The sequence below is a fragment of the Rhinolophus sinicus genome, linkage group LG06 (genome assembly GCF_036562045.2).
Source record: "Rhinolophus sinicus isolate RSC01 linkage group LG06, ASM3656204v1, whole genome shotgun sequence".
In the NCBI taxonomy this organism is placed as follows: domain Eukaryota; kingdom Metazoa; phylum Chordata; class Mammalia; order Chiroptera; family Rhinolophidae; genus Rhinolophus; species Rhinolophus sinicus.
The window spans coordinates 7281485-7304233 of record NC_133756.1 but is presented as its reverse complement, the minus strand read 5'-3'; the positions used below and the strand labels follow the sequence as shown (position 1 = coordinate 7304233).

Genomic DNA, 22749 nt, shown 5'->3' with positions numbered 1-22749 from the left:
TCCAGTTTTCTATTCCGAATTTACTCATTCCCGCTTTATCCTTGCAAATTCCTGCCTTCTGATGTCATTTGTGTGCCAGAATAAGGGGAACTCTCGAGGCCCAACCCAACCCTGGCAGTGCTGTAGCTATACCCATGTGTGCTTCCAACTGTTTTTGTTACTATGCGTATTTTTCAGACATTCTGCAATTCCAGATTTGATTCCCGTTGGACTCAAGAGTTGTTTCACGTGCAGGTAACTTTTAAAAATTAACTTATCGCTTTAATTGTTCAGATTGGAGATGCAGCCTATATCATATCGTGACTATTTTCTCAGAAACCCAGTATCTGGTGACTTTGTGAAAAGCAGGTGCAGCCTCTCTTCTCGGATAGCAGTTCGATTTCCCTCCGTCTGTCCCACCTTAGCATTTTGCTACAGAGGCCGTCCGGGGCCTGCTAGTTTTGTCCAGTTGCATGCCATGGTGTGATGTTGGGGTAACCGTCAGCTGTCACATGTACCTGCAGACAGTGGATGTGGGACAGTCCCCTGAGGCAGGCTGGGGCTGGAGGGGAGGGCATGTGGCATGATAGACTTTGTCTGAGGAGCTGGGGAGGGTGAGTCCCTCTGGAGGGTCCCAGGTTGTCTTCTGCTGAGGAACCCACCCCAAGCTGGGAGCTGGGGTATGGCTCCTCAACAGCCTACTAGCTTGACTGTGACTGTATGAATCGCTGGAACTTTCCAGCCTCAGCTTTGCAAATGGGACGAGGCTACTTCACAGGGTTTCCAGGTAGAAAGAGAAAGCAATCACTTTCTTTGTTTGGCATGGTCTCCAAGGCCATGGGTGGTGGCCTTGGGAACTGGGCTCCCCAGGAGAACTTGATGAAAGCATGGGTCTCAGCTGGGTGGCCTGGCTGAGGAGTTCGGTCTTAGGGGGGCCCGGAGCCCCCCAGTGCTGCAGGAGCCTGGTGTCAAAGGCCACCTCACAGGGCTTCCTGGGCGGCACCATCTCTCCAGGGCCGCGAGGGGGCCGGCATTCATCCTGTCCAACTAAACCCAGAGGCCAAGAACTGAGGCTGCGTCTTGCAGCAAGGGGCTCTGAGCCTCCCAGACCAGTCACATTCCAGGCCAGCGGGATGTTCTCTGCTCTCCAAGGCTGCTTGTTCAACACTGACCCAACCCAGGGCCAGGAAGGCTGGGAGGGTGGGGTGAGCACGTCCCTGATTTGAGGGCAGGGTGCACTCCGGGGTCTGGATATCGGATGAGGATGACAGGGCGGCCCTGTGACCGGGCCTGGGGAGGGTGGGGTCAGTGGAGCCGGCAGCCTGAGGTTGCCAACCTCCGGATTCTTGCCTTCAGCCTCTTCAGGCCGCTGTGCTCGGGGTCCACGAGGAGGCCGCTCTCTGCTGCCGTCCAGGCCTCTGTGTAGCGCTGCTCCTCCAGGCAGCGCTGCCCATGACACAGGAACACGCAGGCGGTGGGGCCCCGGCCTGGCCGCTCCCACAGGCTGCTCTGGGCTGAGGAGGGTGACAGCTTGAGGGCCTGTGCGAAGGACCGTGCGGCCCTGGCCTCGTCCCCCAGGCTTAGGAGCAGGCGGCCCCTGGAGCACAAGTCCTCAGCCCTTATCTGGACGTCACAGTCCCCTGTACCCTCCCGGAGCACGCGGTCCAGGTCCCCAAGTGCCCGGCCAAACTCCTGCAGCTCCGTCAGGCAGGTGACCCTCAGGCGCAGGTGACGGGTCCTGCCACCACTAGCCAGGACGGCCAGTGAGCAGTAGCCCAGTGCCTGGCAGGGCTGCGCTGAGTTCAGGAGGGCGCTGGCTTCCTGGGCTGCTGTCTGCAGAAGTGAGACAGGGAGAGCGGCTCAGTCCAGAACACGGCAGCCCCTCCCTGCAATCCCACCACCCTGAAGCTCTCCAGCCTGCTGGGCTCCCCTCCTGCCTCCCTGGTGCCCCCCCTTTTCACAGCCCTACTGCTCCCCTCACTTGGGGGACCTCCTTCTGCTACTCTCTGCACTCACCTCTCCACAGGTCCTTCTGATGGGCCACTGTCCTGGCCGACCTCCCACCCTGCCTGCCCTCCCAAGGTTGCCCCACCCTGGGGAAAAGTAGCAAAGCCATCCTGCCAGCCTGGTCCTTGAGTCCAAGGTCAGGAGGGGCCTTCTGAGCACTGGGGGTTTCTCACTATCTTCCACAGAGTGTCCGAGTTGGGGAGAAAATTCGGTCCTGCCCGCTCCCTTCACCCTGTGCCCACGCATTTTGCTCCAGCATCTGCCAGCACGACCCCGGGTGCTAGGGCTCCCCGATTGCCCCTCGGGCTCACCTTCCTTTTCTGAGCGTGGCTAAAGCCCACCCCCTAAACCACCCCTCTCCAACCACCTAGCGGCTAAGTCCACTGGCCTCATATGGCTCCTCTTCCCAAGGTCCCACTGTGACGCCCCCTGAAGGATAAGGCACATAAAAGCCTGCCTTCCCCACTGTCCCTCCTTTTCTCCGCAGCCAGCCGGCTTGTACCAATGACCCCTCCCCGCCATGTGACGTAGGCACAGGGCACCCCAGCACTCAGCAGGGACGCTGTCTGGGGGTGCAAACGCCAGGTTGGGATGCAGATATGTGCGCTGGGAGGGGGACGGAGGCGCGGCCGGGATCAGTGTCCAGTGCTCGCGGCCTTGCTGTTGGGGTTGCCTCCCGGGGTTCGTGGTTCTCTTTCCGCACCAGACGGACAGCGCACAGAGAGAGCGGGGCGCCTGGGACCGGGTGGAGCCCATCTCGCCTCCCTGCTGTGTGACACTGACCAGCGGCTCGACCTCTCTGTGCTGAACCGCCTCGCAGAGGTAGCATCCTCCCGACCGGCTCCGCGGAATCCCGGCTCAGGGCAGAGGCCGCCGGAAGCGGGGCCCGACCACTTCCGGTTCCCTTCCGTGTGCGTCTGCGTCGCCGGGCAACGGCCGCGCGTCACGCCTATTCTCCCGGAAGCCGAAACCAGCCTTCGGGCGGCCGGGCGCAGCCCCGTCTGTGCTCGGGACCCCGGCAGGCCACTCCCCTGGGACCCCCGGGCTCCGCGGCCCCTCCTGAGCCCTTGGTACTGATGACACTGTCACTGGTTGGCTCCCTCAGCCCGGGGGGCAGCTGTCCCCTCCGCATTACCAATTGCTCTTTCTGTCCCTAACGCCCGCGCGGCCGTTCCTCTATTAACGCCCCTCGCTGAAGCGCCCAGTGTGGTTTCTTTCCCGGTGGGCCGCGCTGATACAGCCCACTAGAGCCGTGGGCAAAAGGCAGCATAGGGAGGTGAGAGTTGCCCGGGCAGCACTGGGTTCCAGTCCGAGGCTCCCTGACTCAGCCTCCTGGGCTCCCGGCCGCCCCTGCTGGTGGTCCCTTCACTTCCCTCCCCTCAAAAGGCCAAATTCAGCCACTGCAGCTTTAGTTCCCCAGCCCTGCCCTCCCACCCACCTGGAGGGTCCTGCCTCCAGCCAGTGAAGGGGCAAGGTGGGCAGCCCACAATCCAGGACAGCTTGCCCTCTGCCCGCCCCCGGTCCCCAGCCCCACATGCTCCTGTCACACTGGCTTCTGTTACAGCTTGGGCTAGAAACCTCACACACCCCCCCCACACACACACTGCAGCCCTCTTCACGCCAGCGGAACCATGTCAGCCCCTTTCTTGAACATTCTGAGCTGTCGTTGCCTTGGCCTGTCACCATCAGGGTCTCACCTCCAGTGCCACCTCACTACCCACTGCTCTGTTCTAGGGTCTTCCTGACACACTTTCGGAAGCGAATCCCCCACTGTCTTCCCTGAGATTCCAGGGCTACGGGGCGGGCCTGGGACAGTACCTGGTGGCAGGTACATTCTTGTCAAATAAACAGTGGAAGGAAGTATCAGCCAGTCAAAGAGGCAGCAACCCAGCCCATTCCTTCAGGGCCCCTCAGCTCACCACCTGCAGGAACCCACCTCCCCACTCATGCTCTCACAGGGAGGGACATGACTCTCCTGGCCTGGCCTGGGCTTGGGTGGGCTTCCTGTGAGGGCCAGGTGCTCCTGGACGGCTTGGCGTGGCTCTGAGGAGGGGGTTTCCTCCTTCTCCCCCTCCCAAGTCAGCTGACGCTTATTTGTCTCATGCAAAGAAGCTGGAAGGTCACTGGGGATGTCAGGGCTTGAGATGGCCAGACCTGGGTTCCTCCTGCTTGCACCCCCACCCATTCCACACCCGAGTGGAATTAGCACACAGGGAGTGCAGAGCTGCCCCAAGCCCTGGGTGCTGGTGTTGGGGGGGCTGGAGTGGGGCTCCAAGGGGTGCTGTGCACACCTGGGCGAGGCTCTGCCGCTCCGAGGTCTCCAGGAGATGCAGCAGGAAACTGAGGTCCCTGGTATCCGTCTCTGCCAGGCACTGCAGGTCCCGTGCCGCGGCTGGCACATCTCCCTTCTTGAGGCTGAGCAGGCCCCGCCGGGCCTGGGCTGCCTCTGACGGTGGTGTGGGGTGCAGGATTTTTTGCAGGCGGGCACCAGCCTCCTCATAGCTGCCTATCAGGGATTCAGGAAGGAAGAGTCAGGGTGGGGCTGGGGCTGGGGCTGGGGGCAGGGATGTGGGATTCGCCTGCAGCAGCCCTTCTTACTGTGTGTTGGCTTGGGGAGCAGCAGGCTGATGGAGGGCTCAGCCCCGGGAGGAGGAGCCCGGAGCAGAGGGACATGGTGACACCATGCCTGTCACATGGACTCTCCTTCTACCAGTAACCCCACCTGGGTTGGTCACTAGAGTCCGTGACCCCCAGGCTGGGCAGCACCGTCTGAGCCCCTCACTGTAGTTACCACAAAGGTCTGCTTTCCCCCAGGCATCTGTGAGCAGGGCAGCATGGGGTGGGAGCAACCCCCGGGGCCCCTGAAGGTGCGCACACCTCACAGGCTTGGAGGTGAGGATGACAGGCCAGGGAAATGCAGGCTGCACAGAGCCCGCCCCTTTCAAGTTAGTGCTGAAACATGGTCAGGATTTTGCAGGAAAGGCTGACATTGTGGCACATGTGAGCGTAAGACAATCCCGCTGGAAGGGACCTGAGTCCTGGTCAATATCTGCTGAATAAGCGAGTTACTGAGGAGGCCTGGACATTGGAGCCTCGTCTGAAGCCCAAAATCACTCCTTCGTTTCTCCTCCCTACAGGCAAAGTAACATAGGTGACCGAGAGCTAGAGACACGTACACACCAGGCCCACACAGGGACCAGGTCCCAGGAACCGGGGTTTGGGGTGGAAGGGACCTTAGAAGCCACCGAGTCCAGGGCCTCATTCTCTCGTTTTACAGAAGAGACTCCAGGGGTGAGAGGAGCCGGGACACATACCACGCTGCCCACGCTCATGCGTACCCATGGCAATGAGCACATCTGCCAGGAGGATGTGCCAGCTCAGCTGCTGGGCATCGATTTGGATCAGCGCCTCCCCCGCAGCAAGGAGGCCTTGGAAGTTGCCATCGCTGAGGGGGGCCCTGGTGTCTGGCAGTTGGCTCAGGAGGGCCCGGCAGCGGGAGGACAGACCCTGTGTGATGAGGGCCTGGGCCTCTGGCTTCAGAGAGCGGATCTCAGGGACCGCAGCATGTGAGTCGAGCTTCAGAGCTGAGAAGATGTCGTCCACGGCCTCCTGTAAGGGGCAGGGCAGGGTGGATGGCAGAAGTCATCCCAGCTGGATATTTGTCAAGTGTTTGTTCCCCAGTGTCTGGGCATTGGCGACACCAGGAAGGGTAGATAGCCCTGTCCCTGTCCTCCCACAAATGGGGGGCGGGGCTCAGCCAAAACGAGGGCCCATCTGGTGAGCGATACAGGGCAGAGCAGGGGAACACGATGGCACATGTATCAGAGCTCTGGGAGGGACAAATGGTCTGGAACCAGGTTTGCACTGATAAAGAACCTGCTATGGCACAGAAGGAGGGCTTGAGTTGGCACCTGTAGGGCAGCGAGCACGTGGGTGGGACAGCCAGGCTGAGGACACAACTTGGGGACAGGAGGCTGGGAGGGGTCCTGAGGCCCGGACTCTGCTGGGGAAGCATAAGACAGCCTTGACGGTCGGTGAGTCATTTGTATCTGACCTCGGACCTGGCCAGCAGGCAGGAACCATGGAGTCATCTTCAGGTCCATCCTTGTTTTTCTAGTTGTCTTTTGTGTGTGTGTGTGTGTGTGTGTGTGTGTGTGCCTTTGTTTCTCCCTTTCTACATTCTTTTAGATCAACTGAGTATTTTTAGTATTTTCTTTTAGTCCCTCCGTTGGCCTTTTAACTCTGCCTCTTTTTAATATTTTTTTAGCAGTTGCCCCACAAATTACTACATGTACCTTTAACTTACCACAGTGCATGCAGAGTGAAAGTACTACTTCCTGGAGGACGTAAGAACCACACAGTACATCTCAGTCACCCTCATCCTTTCTGATGTAGATAGTTTCATTCAAAGAAAGTCAGACAAGGAATAAATGTATTCTCTTGTATTTAAATACGCTCCTTATTTCTTCCAGCAGAGAATTTCCATCAGGTGTCAGTTCTTTTCAACTTCATCCACTTTCGCATCTCGTCTGCTGGCGATGAATTTCCTCAGCTTTCATTTTTCTGAAAACATCTTTAATTTCACTCTTATTTTTTGAACGTATTTTAACTGGACAGAGAATTCTGGGTAATCTTTTTTTTTTTTTTTTTAGTGCTTTAAAGATACCACACCATCCCAGTCTTCTGGCTTCCATGGCTTCCGTGACAAGTCAAGTCAGTTCTGCTATGCTGGATGTGACATTTCTCTTTCCCGCCAGCTGCCTTTGCGATGTTCTCTTTACCTTCAGTTTTCAGAAATTTGACCAAGCTGTGCCTAGTGTGGTTCTCTTCGTGGTCATCACATATCAGTACATATGTATGTGAAGAAATAATGGTGGCGAGTTTCCCAAGAAGCACAGCAACCCCCAAGATGACGGACATGAAGAGAACCACAGCTGGGCATGTGTTGGTTATATACGTATATCTCCCATTCTTTCTCCTCTGGGACTCCAATTACACATATGCTGGACTGCTTGGAGTTGTCCCAGAGTTCACTGAAGCTCTCATTTTAAAAAAAATCCCTTTCCCCATCTCTGTCCTTCAGACTGGGTAATTTATCCATCCTTACTTTCACTGACCCTTTCTTTGCCAGTTTCCAATCAGCTGTTTAGTCCATCAGTACATTTCAAATTTTAGATATTATACCTTTCAGTTCCAGGATTTCCATTTGATTCTTCTTTACAGTTTCCATTTCTCTGCTGGGATTCCCCATCTGTTCATTCATTATAACAAGTTTTTCCTTTAAGTCCTCTGCATGTTTATAATCGCTGCTTTAATGCCTTTTTCTAAGCCCAATATCTGAGCCACCTCGAGGTCTGTTTGTATGGAGTACTTATTTTCCTGACTATTGGTCACATTTCCCTGGTGCTCCGTGCATCTCGCAGTTTGAGTTGTGCTGGACTTTGTGGATGGTATGTTGTAGAGAGTCTGGATTACACTGCTGCCCGGTAAAGGGTGTTGAGTTTTGTTCTGGTGGGCAGTCAGATCACTGGTGGATCGTTTTGGTCCTCCTAGACTTGGTTTTGTTCCTTGTGGGGGCAGGTCCATTTCAGTTTTGAACAGTCCTAGAGATGATCTTTAGTTTAGGGTCTGGCCTTTGCTTGACTTAGAGCGTGGTCTCCACTGACTGCCCAATGTGTTCAGAAAGGTCTCTGCTCTGGCTGAGTCTCCAGCCCTGCCTGACCCTGGGGTCGCCATTCAGCTGTCAGCCCCCACACAGGTGAGATCTGCTGTCTCCTGTGTCTTGCCCTCACATGCAGCCCAGCCCTCAGACAAGGATCCACTGGGAATTCCATGAGGATGTCCGTCCTCTGAGTGGTCCCCTCTTGTCCTTTGTCTTTCCTTGCAATTCCAGCCACCGCAGCAGCCTGGAACGCCAGTCTCTGCCCCCTCAGCTCAGCAAGCCCACCTCCTTGTGCAGTGGTGACAGGAATGGCTCCCAGGCAGAAAGGCAGGTTAGCGTGGGGCTCGCATGGGGCTCACCTCATGCGGTTTCCCTTCTCTTGGGGGTCATAGCTCCCACTGCCTGCTGTCTAAGACCTGAAGACAGTTGTCACATATTTTATCCAGCTATTTTGCTTCCAGCAGGCCAATACCAGTTATTCCCTCCTACACATGCCCAGATGTGTTTCAAGTCCAGGTATGAGTTCTCCTGGAGCAGGTGTGTGGGGATGCCGGTCCTGAAGACACAGAGCCCTGAGGGGGGACGCTGGAAGGACGGTCCTCTCCGACCTTCCCACACCATGGCCTGGGCCCATCCTGTCCGTAGTGCTGGCCACTGGTAACCCCTGATTGGCTGGTCACCTTTGCAGAGTAAAAACCCAATTCTGTGCTGACTCGTGGGAATCCCAGCTGCCACGCACATTACAGACCAGACACCAGGCTGAGTGTCTGGCAACACTGACCAGGAGCAGGAAGGTCCCGGGCTGGAGGGGGTTGGGGCAGGCCCTGCTCCCACCCTCACTCCCACATCCTGACTCTCGACATCCAGGCTGGCTTTCCCTGCCACGTGTCCTGTTGCCCTGCACAGAGTGGGAGGGGAGACATTTCTGAGGAGCTGCTGGCATGTTGAGAGCACCCAGGGCTGGGTTTCCAAGGACCCCCTGCAGCAGGGGCCTTCCTGGCCGAATCCCTTGTTTGTTTAGTGGGCTTGTTCCTGTGAGCCACAGATGCTTGCCCAGCACAGGAAGAGGCATGCAGGGAGGGTTGGGCTCCCAACCACAAAAGCACCCAGACTGGGACAGACATCAGGCTCTCAGCGCCCTTGGGGAAACATGCACATCCTGCCGGCTGGAACAAGCACCATCTCAAGAAGCTGTCATGTCAGTGGCAGCTTGCATTGTTTGTCTTGCCTCCTAGGACTCCAACCCTTAAGCAAATTAAGGAACCTGGCAGGCAGGTTGCCTCTGGGCTGCTCTTTCACCCAGCGAAGCATCAGGCAGACAGCCAATTTCAGTCAGTGACATTGCTCTTGGCTGAAAAGTGCCCTTGTCCAGTGCCATCCATTCAGCTGTGGCTGCCTCTGGGCACGTCTTCTCTGTGATAGGCACCTGCCCGGGGCCTGGTAGTGGACCCCTCCCGCCCTGCCCCTGCACAGTGACCATCTGAATCTACAGGCCCTGTGCAGACAGCTGAGGGAAGCACCCAAAATGGCAGCCGGGCTCTCACTATTTTAAGCCGGTGCGCCCCTGGTAGCTCTGAGGATTTTCACATCCATCCAGGCTGGGAGGCACGAGCGCTCTTCAGAGGAAAGGAAAGGACTCCCCAAAGCCAGGGATGTGACAAAAAGCTTCCCATGAGCTCCAGGGGTTTTGATAGGCATCTCATAGTCAAGATGGCCTGCCTCTGCGCCTGCCCCCTTTGTCCTCGGGGAGTTAGAAGGAAGGCAGCACCTGCCCCAAAGCACCCCCAGCCCACCTGCCCTGTCCCAGGTCGAGAGGGTGGGGCTGGTACCTCCTGCTGGTCCAGGGCCAGGCGCAGCAGTGCCCGTCCACACAGCGCCTGTACGTTCCCCGGCTCGGCCCGCAGCACAGAGTTGAAGTCGAACATGGCAGTCTTTTTCTGGCCCAGGAGCCCATAGCAGCGGGCACGCGTGAGCAGGGACTCAGTTGCCTGACTCCCTGGAGGAAGAGGTGTATGGCGTCAGGACCATTTGCTGGCCACGGATGGGAAAAGGTGGGCACAGTGCCTCTGTCTTCATCCAGCATTTACTGTGCCCTTCCTGGTGCCAGGTGGTGGGGAGAACCAGAGGGTGCTCAGGCTCTGGGGTCAGCTCAGGGAGCCCACAAAACCCTGGGCACCAAGATACAAGGGGCGCAGCCCGGGTTGACCTGGGGCATTGGCAGCCTGACCAGGAGGGGTGGCATCTGGAAGGCCTGGTAGACAGTCAGAGGGGGCTTCCAGAAGGAGGCGGCAGTGCAGTTGCATCTGAGGTGAGGCGCTGGGAGGAGGAAGTCAGGGCTGGGCATGGAATCGCTGCAAGCATGAAGGTACCGGGAGGGTAGGGAGGAGCCCTCCGAATTCTGGGCACAGGAGGCCTCTCCCCAGAGAGGATGCCACCACCATGCTCCTTCCGGGCGTATGTCCACTGATGGACACAGAGAACCATGCTTTGGGCTCTGTAGGACTTTGGGTCATGTCCCCTTCCCCGCTAATGTGTGCAGGGTGCGAACTCTGTGCCAGGCAGTGACCCGGCTGTCTGAGAACTAGCCCCCTTAATCCTCACTGCCCACCCCACACGCTGTCTCTGTCACCCCACTTGGAGAAGAGGGAGAGAGGGCGTGCCCCGTAAGTGCAGAGCCAGGAGTCCATCAGCCTTACGATCCGAAGTCCATACTTTGAATCCCACGCACCCCAGGAACTTGCCATGCATACTTGGGAATGTCCCTTCTAGTCACTTTGCGAGGCTCTGGCCAGGCCTCTGCCTGGCACCCAGGGTGGGGCAAGCAGGTTGGCTGGGTGAGGGGGAGGCCAGGCACACACACACACAACAGCGAGACGCCCTCACTTTTGCCGGAAAGGGCTTGGGAGCTGGGCCCTCACTTCCCCCGGTTGGAAGGAGAGGAGCTGGGCCACAGCTGTCCCTCCCCCCCTCAGGGCCCAGGGTGTGGGGAAGGCCTAGCTCAGGTCCCAGCGCGTCCAGCCCCTCTCCCAGGCTTTAGCATGCTCTCCTGGACTGCCAGGGCCCGGGTGCAGGATGCCCTCAGGGAGTGGTCCATGCCCTGTCCACCCAATGGATGTTCTCCGGTGTGCACACACCCGAGAGCCCTCGACCTGAGGGTCTGCCCGGAAACCCTGCCCCCCACCCCCAGCATGGCAGAGGCGCCCATGACCCCGTGTACCTGCCACAAGATGGGAGCCCTGTGGGCGGTGGGCAGCTCCTACCTGCCGCAAAGATGGCCAGAGAGAGGTAGGAGATGGCCTCCCTGGCGTGGGCCCCGCCCTCGGCCCCGCCTTGCCGCGCCCGCAGGATGGCCAGGGCCCGAGTATGGCAGTGGCAGCGCAGCAGCTGCCGGTCCTCGTTGCGGAAGACATCCAGGGTGGGCTGGAGGCAGGCCGTATCCCCAGACTGGACCACCTTCTTCACCAGCTGCAGGGGCAGGAAAGTCACCAGTTCCTGCCCGTGCTTTACTTCCAGCCCATTCCACTCCCAGGCTCTTTGCAGGGCAGGGCTCACAGGGGCCTGGCTCATTGGATGTGGCTCAGAAGGCCGTGGTTTGCGCAGGCGCGCAGGCCTGGCGAACAGGGGCGTGGCGAACAAGGGCGTGGCTCTTGGGGGCGTGGCTCACGAAGCCAGTGCCCAGGAACTGCGTGTCCCCATCGTGGAGCACAGGGAACACTGGGGGCCAGGAGGTGTGAGCGCCCCTCTGGCCTGCTCCTCTCTACTTCGTGGCGTGGGCATTGGCGCCTTAGTGTCCCTGAGCCTTGCCTCCTTCTCTGTGACATGGAGGTAGAAATATTGACTGATGGGTCCACTTCCCGCAGGTACAAATGAGAAGTGAGAGGAAAGGGGCCTTTCAAATCATAAAGTGACAGAGGGCACCAGGAGTCCTTCAAAAGGCGCTGAGCAAATGCCCTGGGACCAGCGCCCGCTCTGTGTGGAGCGAGCCCCAGAATGGACATGACCTTGGCAATCAGAGGGGCTCCACCCCAAAGAGACCCCATGATGCTCCTGCTGGCCGCTCACTGAGGACACAGGTCCCAAAGCACCCTTTTCTCCCACCTGTAAGGCCCAGTGCAGGGAGACCAGGCATCCAAACCAGGCCAGAGGGGAAGGAGGACTCTGACAGGAGACAGCCCCACATCTCCCCCTGGGATGTCACCCTCTGACCCTGTCCCAACAGGAAGCCTCATAACGCCCGAGGAAGGAGAAGTTCTGCTTTTCCTGGGAGCAGAGGGATCTTGGAGCAGGTCAAGGCACGCAGGGCCTGAGGGCCTGGGGGCCCCTCTGCCATGCCCTCTTCCCGGGGCAGGGTAAATCCAAGCCGAGTTTACATGGGAGATTTAGGATGAAGCTCGGCCTACACTCGACTCTTGGCCCCTTCTCTTCATAACAACAAAAGCAAATCCAGAGCGCCTACTGCCTGCTGGGGGCCTGCTGGGCCCTGGGGCACCTGCTCCAGCTCATTCCTATGACAACTGGCAAGACCAGGCCCAGATGAGGAGCCTGAGAAGTGAGGGACCTGCCAGAGGGGGCAGAGCTGGGGCTGGGACAGGCTGTGCCTGCTCCAACATCCGGGTGTGGGAGCAGAGTGGGGCGTCACGAGGCCTGGTGCCCTGTGCAGAGCGGGGCCCCATTTCCACCTGCCCTGCTGTGGCCCACCGCCCTCACCTGGTTGGCGTCGTAGAAGAAGCCTCTTCGAAGTTGCAGCAGGGCCAGCCGCACCAGCACAGGTGCTGCCTGGGGCCTCCGGGGCGGGGCCACCAGCAGCACCTTGTGGGCCTCGTCCAGGCGGCCCAGGCGGTACAGGGCGTCTGCCACCAGGAGGCGCGGAGCCTCGTCCTCCGAGTCCAGCTCCATCAGGAGCGTGGCCAGATGGTACACACCTTGGGCGTCCCTGCAGAGAGAGCGCAGGGGAGTGCCGGGCCCTCCTCTAGCACTTCCACCTGCCCAGGTCGGCCAGCCACAGGCAAGTCCTGTCCGTGTGCCTGGCCCAGGCAGCGCCCTTCCTGCTGGACTGCACACACCTGGGTGCTATGGAAGGACCCTCGGCTCTCACTCCCTTTCTATCTGCTACCACCCTGTGGGGCAGGCATCTTACAGGTGGGGAAGGAGGCTGTGTGTCCACCCTGAGCCAGCCCTGCCTTAGTTCCCTTTTCTGCAAAACCAGGATAACAATATGGGCTTCAGAGGCCTGTTGGAGGCAGAGCGAGGGAACACAGCGCTTGTTAGGCTGCTGGTGCCCTGGGAATGGGAGTGCATGCCCGCTGGGAGAAGGGCCAATTCCTAGAGAACAAATACGAGGGGCCCCAACCACACACGTGACAGTGCCTCCTCACCAGCAAGTCAAAGCAATGCAAACCAAGCAACCAGGGGACAGAGGAAGTGTGTGTGTGTGTGTGTGTGTGTGTGTGTGTGGTGACGTCGCACATGCCCCCCACTTAGCCCCCAGCTCAGGGATTGAGCTTTGCCACCTCTGGGCAATCAGAGGAGCGCACATGAGAGCAGCTGCGGGCTCACCACTGAACTGGCAGGGAATTTGTAAAGGAACCTCAGGGCTGGGTGTGGGGCCACGTGGGGAGCACCCAGAGTCAAGGGCCTGATGGGGCGTGCTCCCTGACCCGGGACGCCTCCTCTGACTCCATCTTACGGGACGTCTCCCGGGATGGTTATAACTAAGAGCAGCCCTGGCTGACGGTGCTCTGGGCTGCGGGAAACAGGTCTCGCTGCAAAGGAGTCTCATCATCTCCTGAGTGGAAAAGGTGGGATGCAAATTGCACATACAGCACAATCTGGGTTGTGAGCTGTATTTTATATGCACAAAGAGAACCAACTAGAAAGGGTTGCTAACGGTGGGATGATGGGTTTCATTTTTTCATTTCCGTGTTTGAGTTTCTAATTTTCTGCAAGTCGGTCCTTCAATGCATCGCTGTTGGGGACTGAGGTCTGGGCCCCTGCCCTAAATCTGCCACCCATGATTTAGGGAAATCACCCACCTGCTCCCTGCCTCAGTTTGCTCATCTGTAAGCCTGGAAGAAACACACCCTGGCTACGTGGCAGGAGCCCAGAATGAAGCAGCCCCAGGCGAGCGCAGGGCTAGTTTTTACCCTTCCTGTGCAGCAGGGCTGTCCATCTCCGAGGCCTTACTCCGGCGGCCTTGCGCGCCCAAGGGTCCTGGGTCCGGCTTCCGCTGTAGCATCCTGCGGCCCTCCTCCCGCAGCACCGTCAGCAGCAGCCCCCGCTGGTTCCAGGGCACGTAGGCCTTGGCGACGAGCAGAGCCTCGTCGGGCCGCAGACGGCAGGCGGTGACATAGTCCAGCGCGCCCAGAAATGCGCTGCCCGCCAGCACTCGCAGCAGCCCGCGTCCGCACAGTGCACGCACACAGCCGCTCGGGTGCGGCGGCCCCTGCTCCACCACTGCCTGGAAGTCCTCCCGGGCCCGCACCGCGTCGCCGACGTGCAGCGCGCAGAAGCCGCGAAGCACCAATAGGGGAGCGCGGTCGTCCGCATGGTCCCTGGGGTTCAAGGGCCGCAGCAGGCGCTCGCACAGCGTCTGAGCGCCCGCCGCGTTCCCGGCCAACAGCAGGCACTCGGCCAGGCGGGCGCCCAGGGCCGGACGCTCCCGGGGCGGTGCCACACGCAGCAGAACTCGGAGCGCCCGGGTCACCGGGGCCAGCAGCTCGCGGCCTGAGTCCTCCCGAAGCTCGGGGCGACTCCGTACCGCCTCCTGGAAGTGGGCAAAACCCATGTCCGCGGCCTCCTGTGCCTGCACCCGCACCCGCGCCCGGTCCTCGGTCGAGAGGACAGCCTCGAATTGCCTTCGCGCCCCTGAGGGGCTTTCACGGAAGGCCTGGTGCAGGTCCCCAAGCAGGTCCTGGACCCCGCTGTCCAGGAAGAAGGCTGCGGCCGCTCGGGTGACCAGCAGGGCGGCCAGACGCTCACCTGGGGAAGAGAACAGAGGCGTTGGTCCTGCCTGTTGGGCCGGTCCTACCCGGGTGCACCTCTAGCGCCCCAACTGACCCTCTGCAGCACTACTGCTCAGGGATTCTCCCTCTCTCCCAGGACAGAGCACCAGGATGAGAGCAGGCAGGAGGCGGGGAAGCTCTTTGATGCAGGAGCAGGACCAGAAGCAGGTGGGACAGCAGGCGTGGCAGCTGCCCTGGCTGCCAACACAGCACCTGCTCTCAGCGTGGTTCAAAGTCAGTGCCAGGGTTCAGCCAACACAGACATTTAGTTACAATGCCTCTTCCTCCCGCCTCCACCTGTTAGTGATGGATTTCAGGACTGAGTTCCTTCTCCTGCCATCAGCCCTAGGACAGAGCTGAGGTCTGACCCTGTGACCTTGGTAGGGACTAGTCACTGCAGCATCTTTGTTTCTTGCCTTCTTTGGGCTCTGTTGTGACTCAACACTTCCCTTCTCTGAAACAGAGATCTCCCTTATCAGGTCCAGGAAAGAGGGCATGACGTGCCCAATGCCACTTACAGAGTGGGGGACTCGGGCCACTTACTGAGTCTTCTGTGCCTCAGTTTCCTCTTTTGCTTTGTAATGGGATGACATGGTCTACACTCACAGGGCTGTGAGGATTAAATGGATGAATGCACGTCCAGTGCCTGGAACAGGGCCTGGTGGGCAGTGTTACTCAGTGAGGTTTCCCATCACTGACAGCGTCACCTCCCCCAGTGGCACACTTTATGTCTGAACACCTTGAACATGCTCAGTTGATCTCGGGCTTCTGATTGGTGAAGAAAGCTGAGCCGCCCCATCCCCAACTGGGCCCCCGGCAGGCACACACTATTGAGGGAATCCTAGGAAACTCAGTGCTGGCAGGAGCTCCAGGTCATGGGCCTCCCCCCTTATATTACAGGTTTAGAAAGTGTTGGTGGGGAGAGGACATTCTCCAAGCCCCAACGAGTCTCGATCCCAGGTCTCTGAACCTTTAGTGCTTTTTGCACAGCCCTGCAGAATTCTCAAGGAGCTTTTCCTTATAACCTAATGCAGTCGCCACGGCAATAATAACCTTTTACATTGAAACAGGAGAGGACAAAGCACTTTCACTTCTGCATGGAAGCAAAACTGCCGCCGCCCTGCCCTGCTGCCATTGTGGGTAAGTGTCACATTACAGCCCAGAGCCAAGTAAAAACAGCATCTTGTACCCTGAGGTCAACCAACCAACAAGGCAGCCAGCAGCAGGGTCACCCTGTCCAGTCCTGGTGGCCAAAGTAAAAGAAACTTTCAGCCTTTCCCGTCAGTTACTTGGTCCTAATAACACAACTCTAGCCCCAATTTGTGCAGCAGTTCATGGAGCCCCTGGGATCTGGGGGGGGGGGGCAGCTATTTCTTTACATGTAGAAGTGTGTTCTCTGCTCTGCTTCTGAGACCCCACTTCCACATGTTAGACTTCTAGGCGTTGTCCTATAAGGCACTGAGACTCGGTACATTTTCCGTCTGTTCTTCACATTGGATAATTTCTCTTCTGTCTTGAAGTTCACTGCTTCTCCTGCTGTTTCCAACATGAATTTTTCATTTCAGATTTTCAATTCTAGAATTTTCATTTTTAATGGTTTCTATTTATCTCCTGAGATTGCAGATCTATTCATTCATTATGACTATATTTTCCTTTAGTCCTGAGTATATGTCTAACAGTTCCTTTAAAGTCTTTTGAATGCTAATTTTAGCACCTGGAGTATCCCAAGGTCAGTTTCTATTGACTCCTTTTTCTGTTGACTGTTGCTCACATTTTTTTTCCCTGTCTCTTTGCATGTCTAGTCACTCTTTATTGTGCACTAGGCATCTGGCAGATGCTTTGTAGAGACTCTGGATTCAGTTAAGTTCCTCTGAAGAAAACATACTTTTATTTTAATAGGCAGTTAAACTGGATAGAATCAAACTCCATATTTTGTCTCTTTGGTGGGCAGCAGTTGAAATCGCCATTTAGTTCTTGGACCTCCTAATGGCTGCTTTTTCAAGCCACCCAGTGTCTCCCATGTATGTATAGTTTGGTGGTCAGCTGAGGATCTGAATAGATTTAATACACAGATTTTGGGTCTCACCCCCTCTGTGGCTTCCTCCTTTGTAGGACTTCCCTCCTAATCTTCCAGCCACTTTTTTTTTCCAGCCTTGAACTCTGTCCTATGACATCTTAAACCAGTAAAACTGCAGCTTTCTGTTTCACGTGGATAAAACCTGGATTGAGGAGTTTCTTTACGCAAAAAGCTGCAAGCATGCAGTGTCATCCTGCATAGTCCTCATCTTTCCACTTCCAGTTTCTGCCTGCATTTGCTCACTGTTCAGTACCTTCAAATGGTTGCATTTTATATTTTGTCTAAATTTTATTGTTGTTATCTGTGGGACACATGGTCTGGTCAAACTAATTCACCATTACTGGAAGCCAGACTCTTCTACTGTTAGACTTAAAAATTTTGGCAATCTGGGGGATATGAAATGCTATCCATTGTTATTTTAATTTTAATTTTCCCGATTACTAACAAGGCTCATTTATTTAAAAATACTTTTTCCCCCTACAATCTGGTGGATATCTCATTTTAATTCACATTTGTATCATTACTATGATGTTGGACATTTTCCACATGTTTATAGCCATCTGTATTTTCTCTTTTGGGAAATGCTTTTGCCAAATCTAGTACCGCATTTTTTTTTCATTATTGATATGTAGGAATTCTTCAAATACTCTGGGTGCTAATTTTTCCTCATTGTACATTTTGCAAACATTCTGTCTCTGTTGTGGGTTGTCCTTTCATTTTCTATAGTTATGGGCAAAACAGAAGTTTAAAAATTTTAATTTAGCCAAAGGTATCAAATTATCCTTTATTCTTTCCACTTTTGGTATCTTACGAAGCCCAGCTGGTCACAGAAGTCTTAGTGATATCCTCTTATACTTTCTTTCAGAAACTGTAAAACTTAGCGATTGACATAATCCCTTTGGATTTTCGTTTTTTGCGTGGTTTGAAGTAGATAATCAGCACCACCTGCTGGACAGTGGTCCCCTTCTTTCCTATGCTCGCTCTTACGTATTAAGTTCCAGATGTCTGTGGGTCTGTTTCTGGCCTAACCTGTTTTATTCATCTTTCTATCTATCCCTTAGCTCTGTAACCTTCTGTATTGGTTGCTACAGCCTTGCATTAACTGGTAGAGCACATCTTTACACCACCACCACCACCTCCATCTTCTCCCTTCCTCTCCCTCCTCCTCCCTTTCCTCGTCCTCCTTCTTCCTTGTCTTGTCTATTATTGGTCTTTTGCTGTTCTGTCATATCATCAAAACTTTCTAACAATCGACATTGCATCTCTCTGCTTATATAGGTATTCTTTATTATCTTTTAATAAAGTTTTACAATTTTCTCCTTAAAGTCATATGACTCTGAAATAAATTATTTTCTGATGCTATAGTAAGCAGTATATTTTTAAAACATAAAGTTTCTGTTTGTTGCTGGTGTCTTTAAATATAAATGCTTCTTGTATATCCTGTTAAATTCTGTTCCTATGTTTAATACATTTTTGTTTTTTTTTGCGGGGGAGTTTCTACATAGCTAATCATATTCTCTGGAATAGTGATAACTTTGTTTCTTCCCTTCTAGTCTTACATGTTTTTCCCCCTTCTTATTGTATTGCATTGGCTAGCATCTCTGGTACAATGATGGGTAACTGGGAAAGTGGACAGCCACCTCATTTTTTATTTTAAATGGAAGACTTCTAAAATATCACCACCAAGTATGATATATTTGGTGAGTTTTTGATAGATATTATCTTTCTGCATAGTTCTTAATGAAAAACTTTGAATGCGTGGGCAATGGTTGCCCTGGGTGCTTTGGGAGGACAAGCGCTCAGGGAACCCCGGCACGTGGATGCTTACACACTGGGAGGCTTGAGTTAAAGCTGTCTTATTCTGCATTGAGTGTCCCTGTGTGTCTAGTTACTGAAAAGGGCAGAACACTTCCCAAATTATAGAAGCGTTGCTCAGTGTTTCCAAGGACTTTTGATAAATAACCTTGAGATTAGAATACATTTGTTATGGGAACTACATTTATAAAAAGTTTGTGATAGGAAATTTATTTGTTTACATCATAAGGCACGCTGTGCTGCTGGTGGTGATAAGGTGACTCCCTGTGACATAGATGACTTAGGTTTAATTGACACAGTGAGTCTTAGGGAAGATGCTCTTGTCCAGTTCACAGCCAAGGCTGGACAGAGCCAAGCTTCCTGAGGGGGTGGGAGTGGGGAGAAGCAATGACTTGTCTCCTGAGGCTGTAGTCATCTGGAGGTTCTGGATTTCTGCAGGGTCTCTACTGGTCATTAAAGTGGAAGACCCCTCTACCATGGGAGTTTCTGAATGTCCTCAGCCTGTGTGCCATTGGCCACTGCTCACCAGCCACTGCATGTTTGTGCTTTGGGCATGGAGGGTCCCCTAGTTTCTCATAAGCTCAAGATTCTTTGTGACTCTGTTGAACATTTTTATACCTTTTACAGTGGGAGGATTTCAGGGTATCTGGTCTAGCATATTTCTAGAAACAAATTTACCCGCTCACTTTTCAGTTCTCTCTGTCTGGTCCCCCTCCCACACTGGGGTCACCATAACCTTCCCGCAGCACACTTAACAGATGCTTTCTGTCTTCTTTTCGTGGACGTCACAGCAGCAGCTGTCAGTGCAGTGCACCCCTCTTCATCCTGCAAACACCCTCAGTGTCTGGCCCTCACCATCACCCTGCAGGCCTCTCAGTTCCCTCCTTCTTCTTGTCCTCCTGTCCTCTTTCCTGGGTCTTATTTTGGGGGGCAGTATGGTGGGTGGTTAGGAGCACCCCGGGGGTCAAATTTCAGCCTAACGTAAACACTCCGGGAGTCCCGGCAGTGCCCTTGGGCACTGGGGATGTGGTTGCACCTATCACCAACGGGGGCTGAGCGAATGCAATGAAAATGTGTATCAAACCCTTAAAATGGGCTTCACCCTTAGTGTTCAATGGTGACCAGTAACATGCCGTTCCCCGCCTGTGGGTGTCCGGCTGCCCTCCTCCCTCCTCCCTGCTCACTCCCTATCTGGATCCTTGACTTTAAATCCCTTCTCTGTGTGGACACATCCAAAACCACTTCTTCAAACCAAGCCCGCTCTCATCGCAAGGCTCATGTTTTCGGCTGCCTAGTGACACCTGCACTTGATTGGCTCAAGGGACACGTTTTTGAGCACTTAGTGGTGACACCATTTTAAGGATTTTGATACTCGTTTTCACTGAATCTGCCCAGCAACCCTCAGAAGTGGGTGCAGCCACCATCCCCTCGGGGAAAACCCCACAGAGAGGCCACGCAGTTGGGGGGCAGCTCAGACTGCTCATGCTGGGGGCAGTGTGGCCCCTGACACCCACCCCACTGCCTAGTCCCCACAGAAGGAGGACCGACAAAGGAGCCTCAGGAGCACTATCGCAAACGGGGTGTGTGTAAAACCCCTGACACCCCCTTTCTTGTCTGCTCCTCCCCTACCCACTGCAATCCAATTGCTGAAGGCGAATTCTTAAAATCATCCTTGACCTTTCTCCACACTCCTCTCTCCACCGTGAACACCAAGCACAACCTTATCATCTCTAATTCAGTGATATCTCAGAACCATCACCTCTCTCCGACCTGTTTGATCTGAGCGTCCACAATCTCTTGCCTTCTAGCCTCCCGGCCGGGTCCTCCTCCCAGCCCCCAGCAGGTGTGGTTCTCACCCCGGCTCCCACAGCACGTTCTGCACACAGCAGCCAGAGGAAACTTTCCACATGCAACCCAGTGCACCTCACTTCATAGTTTAAAACTTGCCATGGCTTCTTGCTGCTCTGAGGACAATCCAAAGTCCTTTGAAGGCCAGCAGGGCCTTCTGTCTCCCTCTGTCCCCTCCCTTCTGTCAGCCACCCCAGCTCCGTTCAGTGGCATGGACACCCCAAGTTTTTTCTCCCTTAGGGGCCTGGCACATTCTGCTTCTGCTGCCTGGCATCAGCTCAGACGACACCTCCGAGAAGCCTTCCCTGACCACCTGGCTAAAGGAGTACGTTGCACGTTCCATTTCCCAAAGCACGTGTTTTGTTTGCTTCTTTTCTTGGGTGCTCCGTTTGTAAGGGCAGGGGCCTGACCATCTTGTTACTGTGGTGTCCTGGCCCCAGCACCAGCCCCACACCCACCGTAACGAGGACTTAACCATGCTGTGAAGGAATGGCCCTTACGGGGATGTGATCGGCACTCCTACCTTGCGGTCTGCTGCCCGTCGGGTCAGACTCAAGGGCCCGGCTACATGCCGCCCGGCAGTCCTCATACCTGCCACCGCGGAGCAGAGTTTCAGGTGACAGGGCATCGCTCCAGGTGCCTTCGGGGTCCAGGGCTGCCAGGAGTCTGTGGGGGTCGGTCTCCTGCTGGCAGCTGCTGTGCCCAGCCTGCTGGCTCCTTGAGATGTGGTCCTGGAGGCTGCTGACAAGCACGGGGAGGTAAGGCTGCTGGTGGGTGCGGACAAACGCCACAGTCCTGTCGGCGCTTGAGGTGAAGGCCTGGATATAGTCGGCCAGGCCAGCGTCCACCTGCGCCCCGGACAGGACCCAGGCTAGGGCGCGGGTCAGTCGCAGCTCCAGGCTTTGCTGGGTGTGAGCGTCTAGCAGGGCGCCACACCGCCGCACGACCTCCTGGTGGTGCCCGTGTGCCAGCAGGCCGGCCAAGGAGTGCAGGACGGCGGCCGGGTGGTCCGGGCAGAGGGTGGCCAGGAAGGCAGAGGCCAAGGTCCCAGTCAGGGAGACCACCGCCATGCCGTCCCAGTGGATGGCCGGGATCTGACTGTCACCGCGGCACCAGGCCTCCAGGGTGGCCAGCACGGGTGCCCCCCGAGCCGCGGCCAGGGCTGCTCGGACGCTCCGCACGGCCGAGGGGGCGTGGCAGCTGAAGGCGGCCAGGTAGAAGGCGGTGGCCAGTGGGGGCTCCCCCAGGGCCAGGTGCTGGTCCCCCTCGCGGCAGAGGCTGGCCACAAGCTCCTGGGCCGACATCACGCCCTTGCCCCCGATGGGTCCATGTCCAGTCCTCGCGGGCACCTGCATGGGGGGCGTGGTTACTGCAAAGGCGGTTGTCAGCCAGACAGCCCCGCCCCCCCTCACTGAGACCTCAGGGTCCACTCTGCCCCTGCCCGCTGAGTGAGAGTAAGGTGGTGCTTGTTCTGCAGGCGGTTTCCGTGGGGCTGGGGGCTGCACCAGGGTGCCCAGCCAGGCTCCCAGCCAGCTACTTGCCTCTGGGCCTCAGCTTCCCCCTCTGCAGAATGGGACTGGGACTCCGCTCAGCAATGTACCATCTAGGGACACCTGACCCCTGAGTACCCACGTGGGGAGGAGTCGGGTGGCCTCAGGGGTCAGAGACCTCAAGTCCTCGCTTCACCTCCTGCCCCCCCCCAGCACAGTGCCCCCTGGGAAGGCGGATACCCTCTACCCCAATCAATCCAGTTCACACAGGCGTCCCCCAGCCATCTCAGCACTGAGACTCCACACACCTGCCAGCCCTCAGGGTCACACCCCTGCTCACCTCTCACACCTGAGCAATGTGGGATGGGGCCCAGGTGCTGGGGTGGTGAGGGGCTCTACCTGGCTCTTGAGTGGAGAGCAATTTGGCCCAGGCCAGAGGTCAGTTCTGGGGTCGGTTTGGGGACCAGCCCTGCCATGCACCTGTCCCCTTCCCAAACCTTCTTACCTGAAGAACTAACTACTCACAGCCCTTTCTCTCCTTGCCCCCCAAGTGCCTGCAGACAAGTCCCGCACCCAATAAATGCTCTCTGACACACACAGACACGCACTCACGCACGCGCACACACGTGTACACACAGGCACACACTCACACATGCACACACACATGCATATGGCATACAAACATATATAGGCACACACACTCACACTCGCCTGTGCTCGGGGGTTGTGTCCAGCGCTCGGGGAAGGAAAAGGCGCTCGAGACCCAAATTCGCTCGCGGCGCGGTGGAGGAGCTGTGGGCGCGGTTCCTCCCGACGGTCAGTGGGGCTGGGCTCCCTGTCGCCCCACCGCCGCTGCTCGGGTGGACCGGG

General features: G+C 56.3%; 1 protein-coding gene and 1 long non-coding RNA gene across 7 annotated transcripts in view; one reads left to right on the top strand and one right to left on the bottom strand.

The window, feature by feature from the left end:
- Positions 1-7337, top strand: part of LOC141572060 (uncharacterized) — a 14061-nt gene extending 6724 nt beyond the window's left edge. For 4 of the 6 annotated variants that reach the window (XR_012497099.1, XR_012497098.1, XR_012497100.1 and 1 more), the window contains 2 exons: positions 5264-5597; positions 6639-7337. This is a non-coding gene — a long non-coding RNA (uncharacterized LOC141572060). Of the gene's footprint in view, positions 1-177; positions 235-5263; positions 5598-6638 lie in introns of all 6 variants that reach the window. The other 2 variants (XR_012497097.1, XR_012497101.1) reach the window with 2 other exon arrangements.
- Positions 238-22749, bottom strand: TTC34 (tetratricopeptide repeat domain 34). The gene is made up of 9 exons (XM_019757131.2): positions 22585-22749; positions 20913-21738; positions 13792-14626; positions 12356-12581; positions 10909-11113; positions 9478-9644; positions 5325-5595; positions 4278-4492; positions 238-1812 (listed from the first exon to the last, which is right to left on the bottom strand). Exons 2-9 carry the CDS (start codon positions 21691-21693, stop codon positions 1285-1287), a joined length of 3228 nt encoding a protein of 1075 aa, XP_019612690.2. The 5' UTR covers positions 21694-21738; positions 22585-22749; the 3' UTR covers positions 238-1284.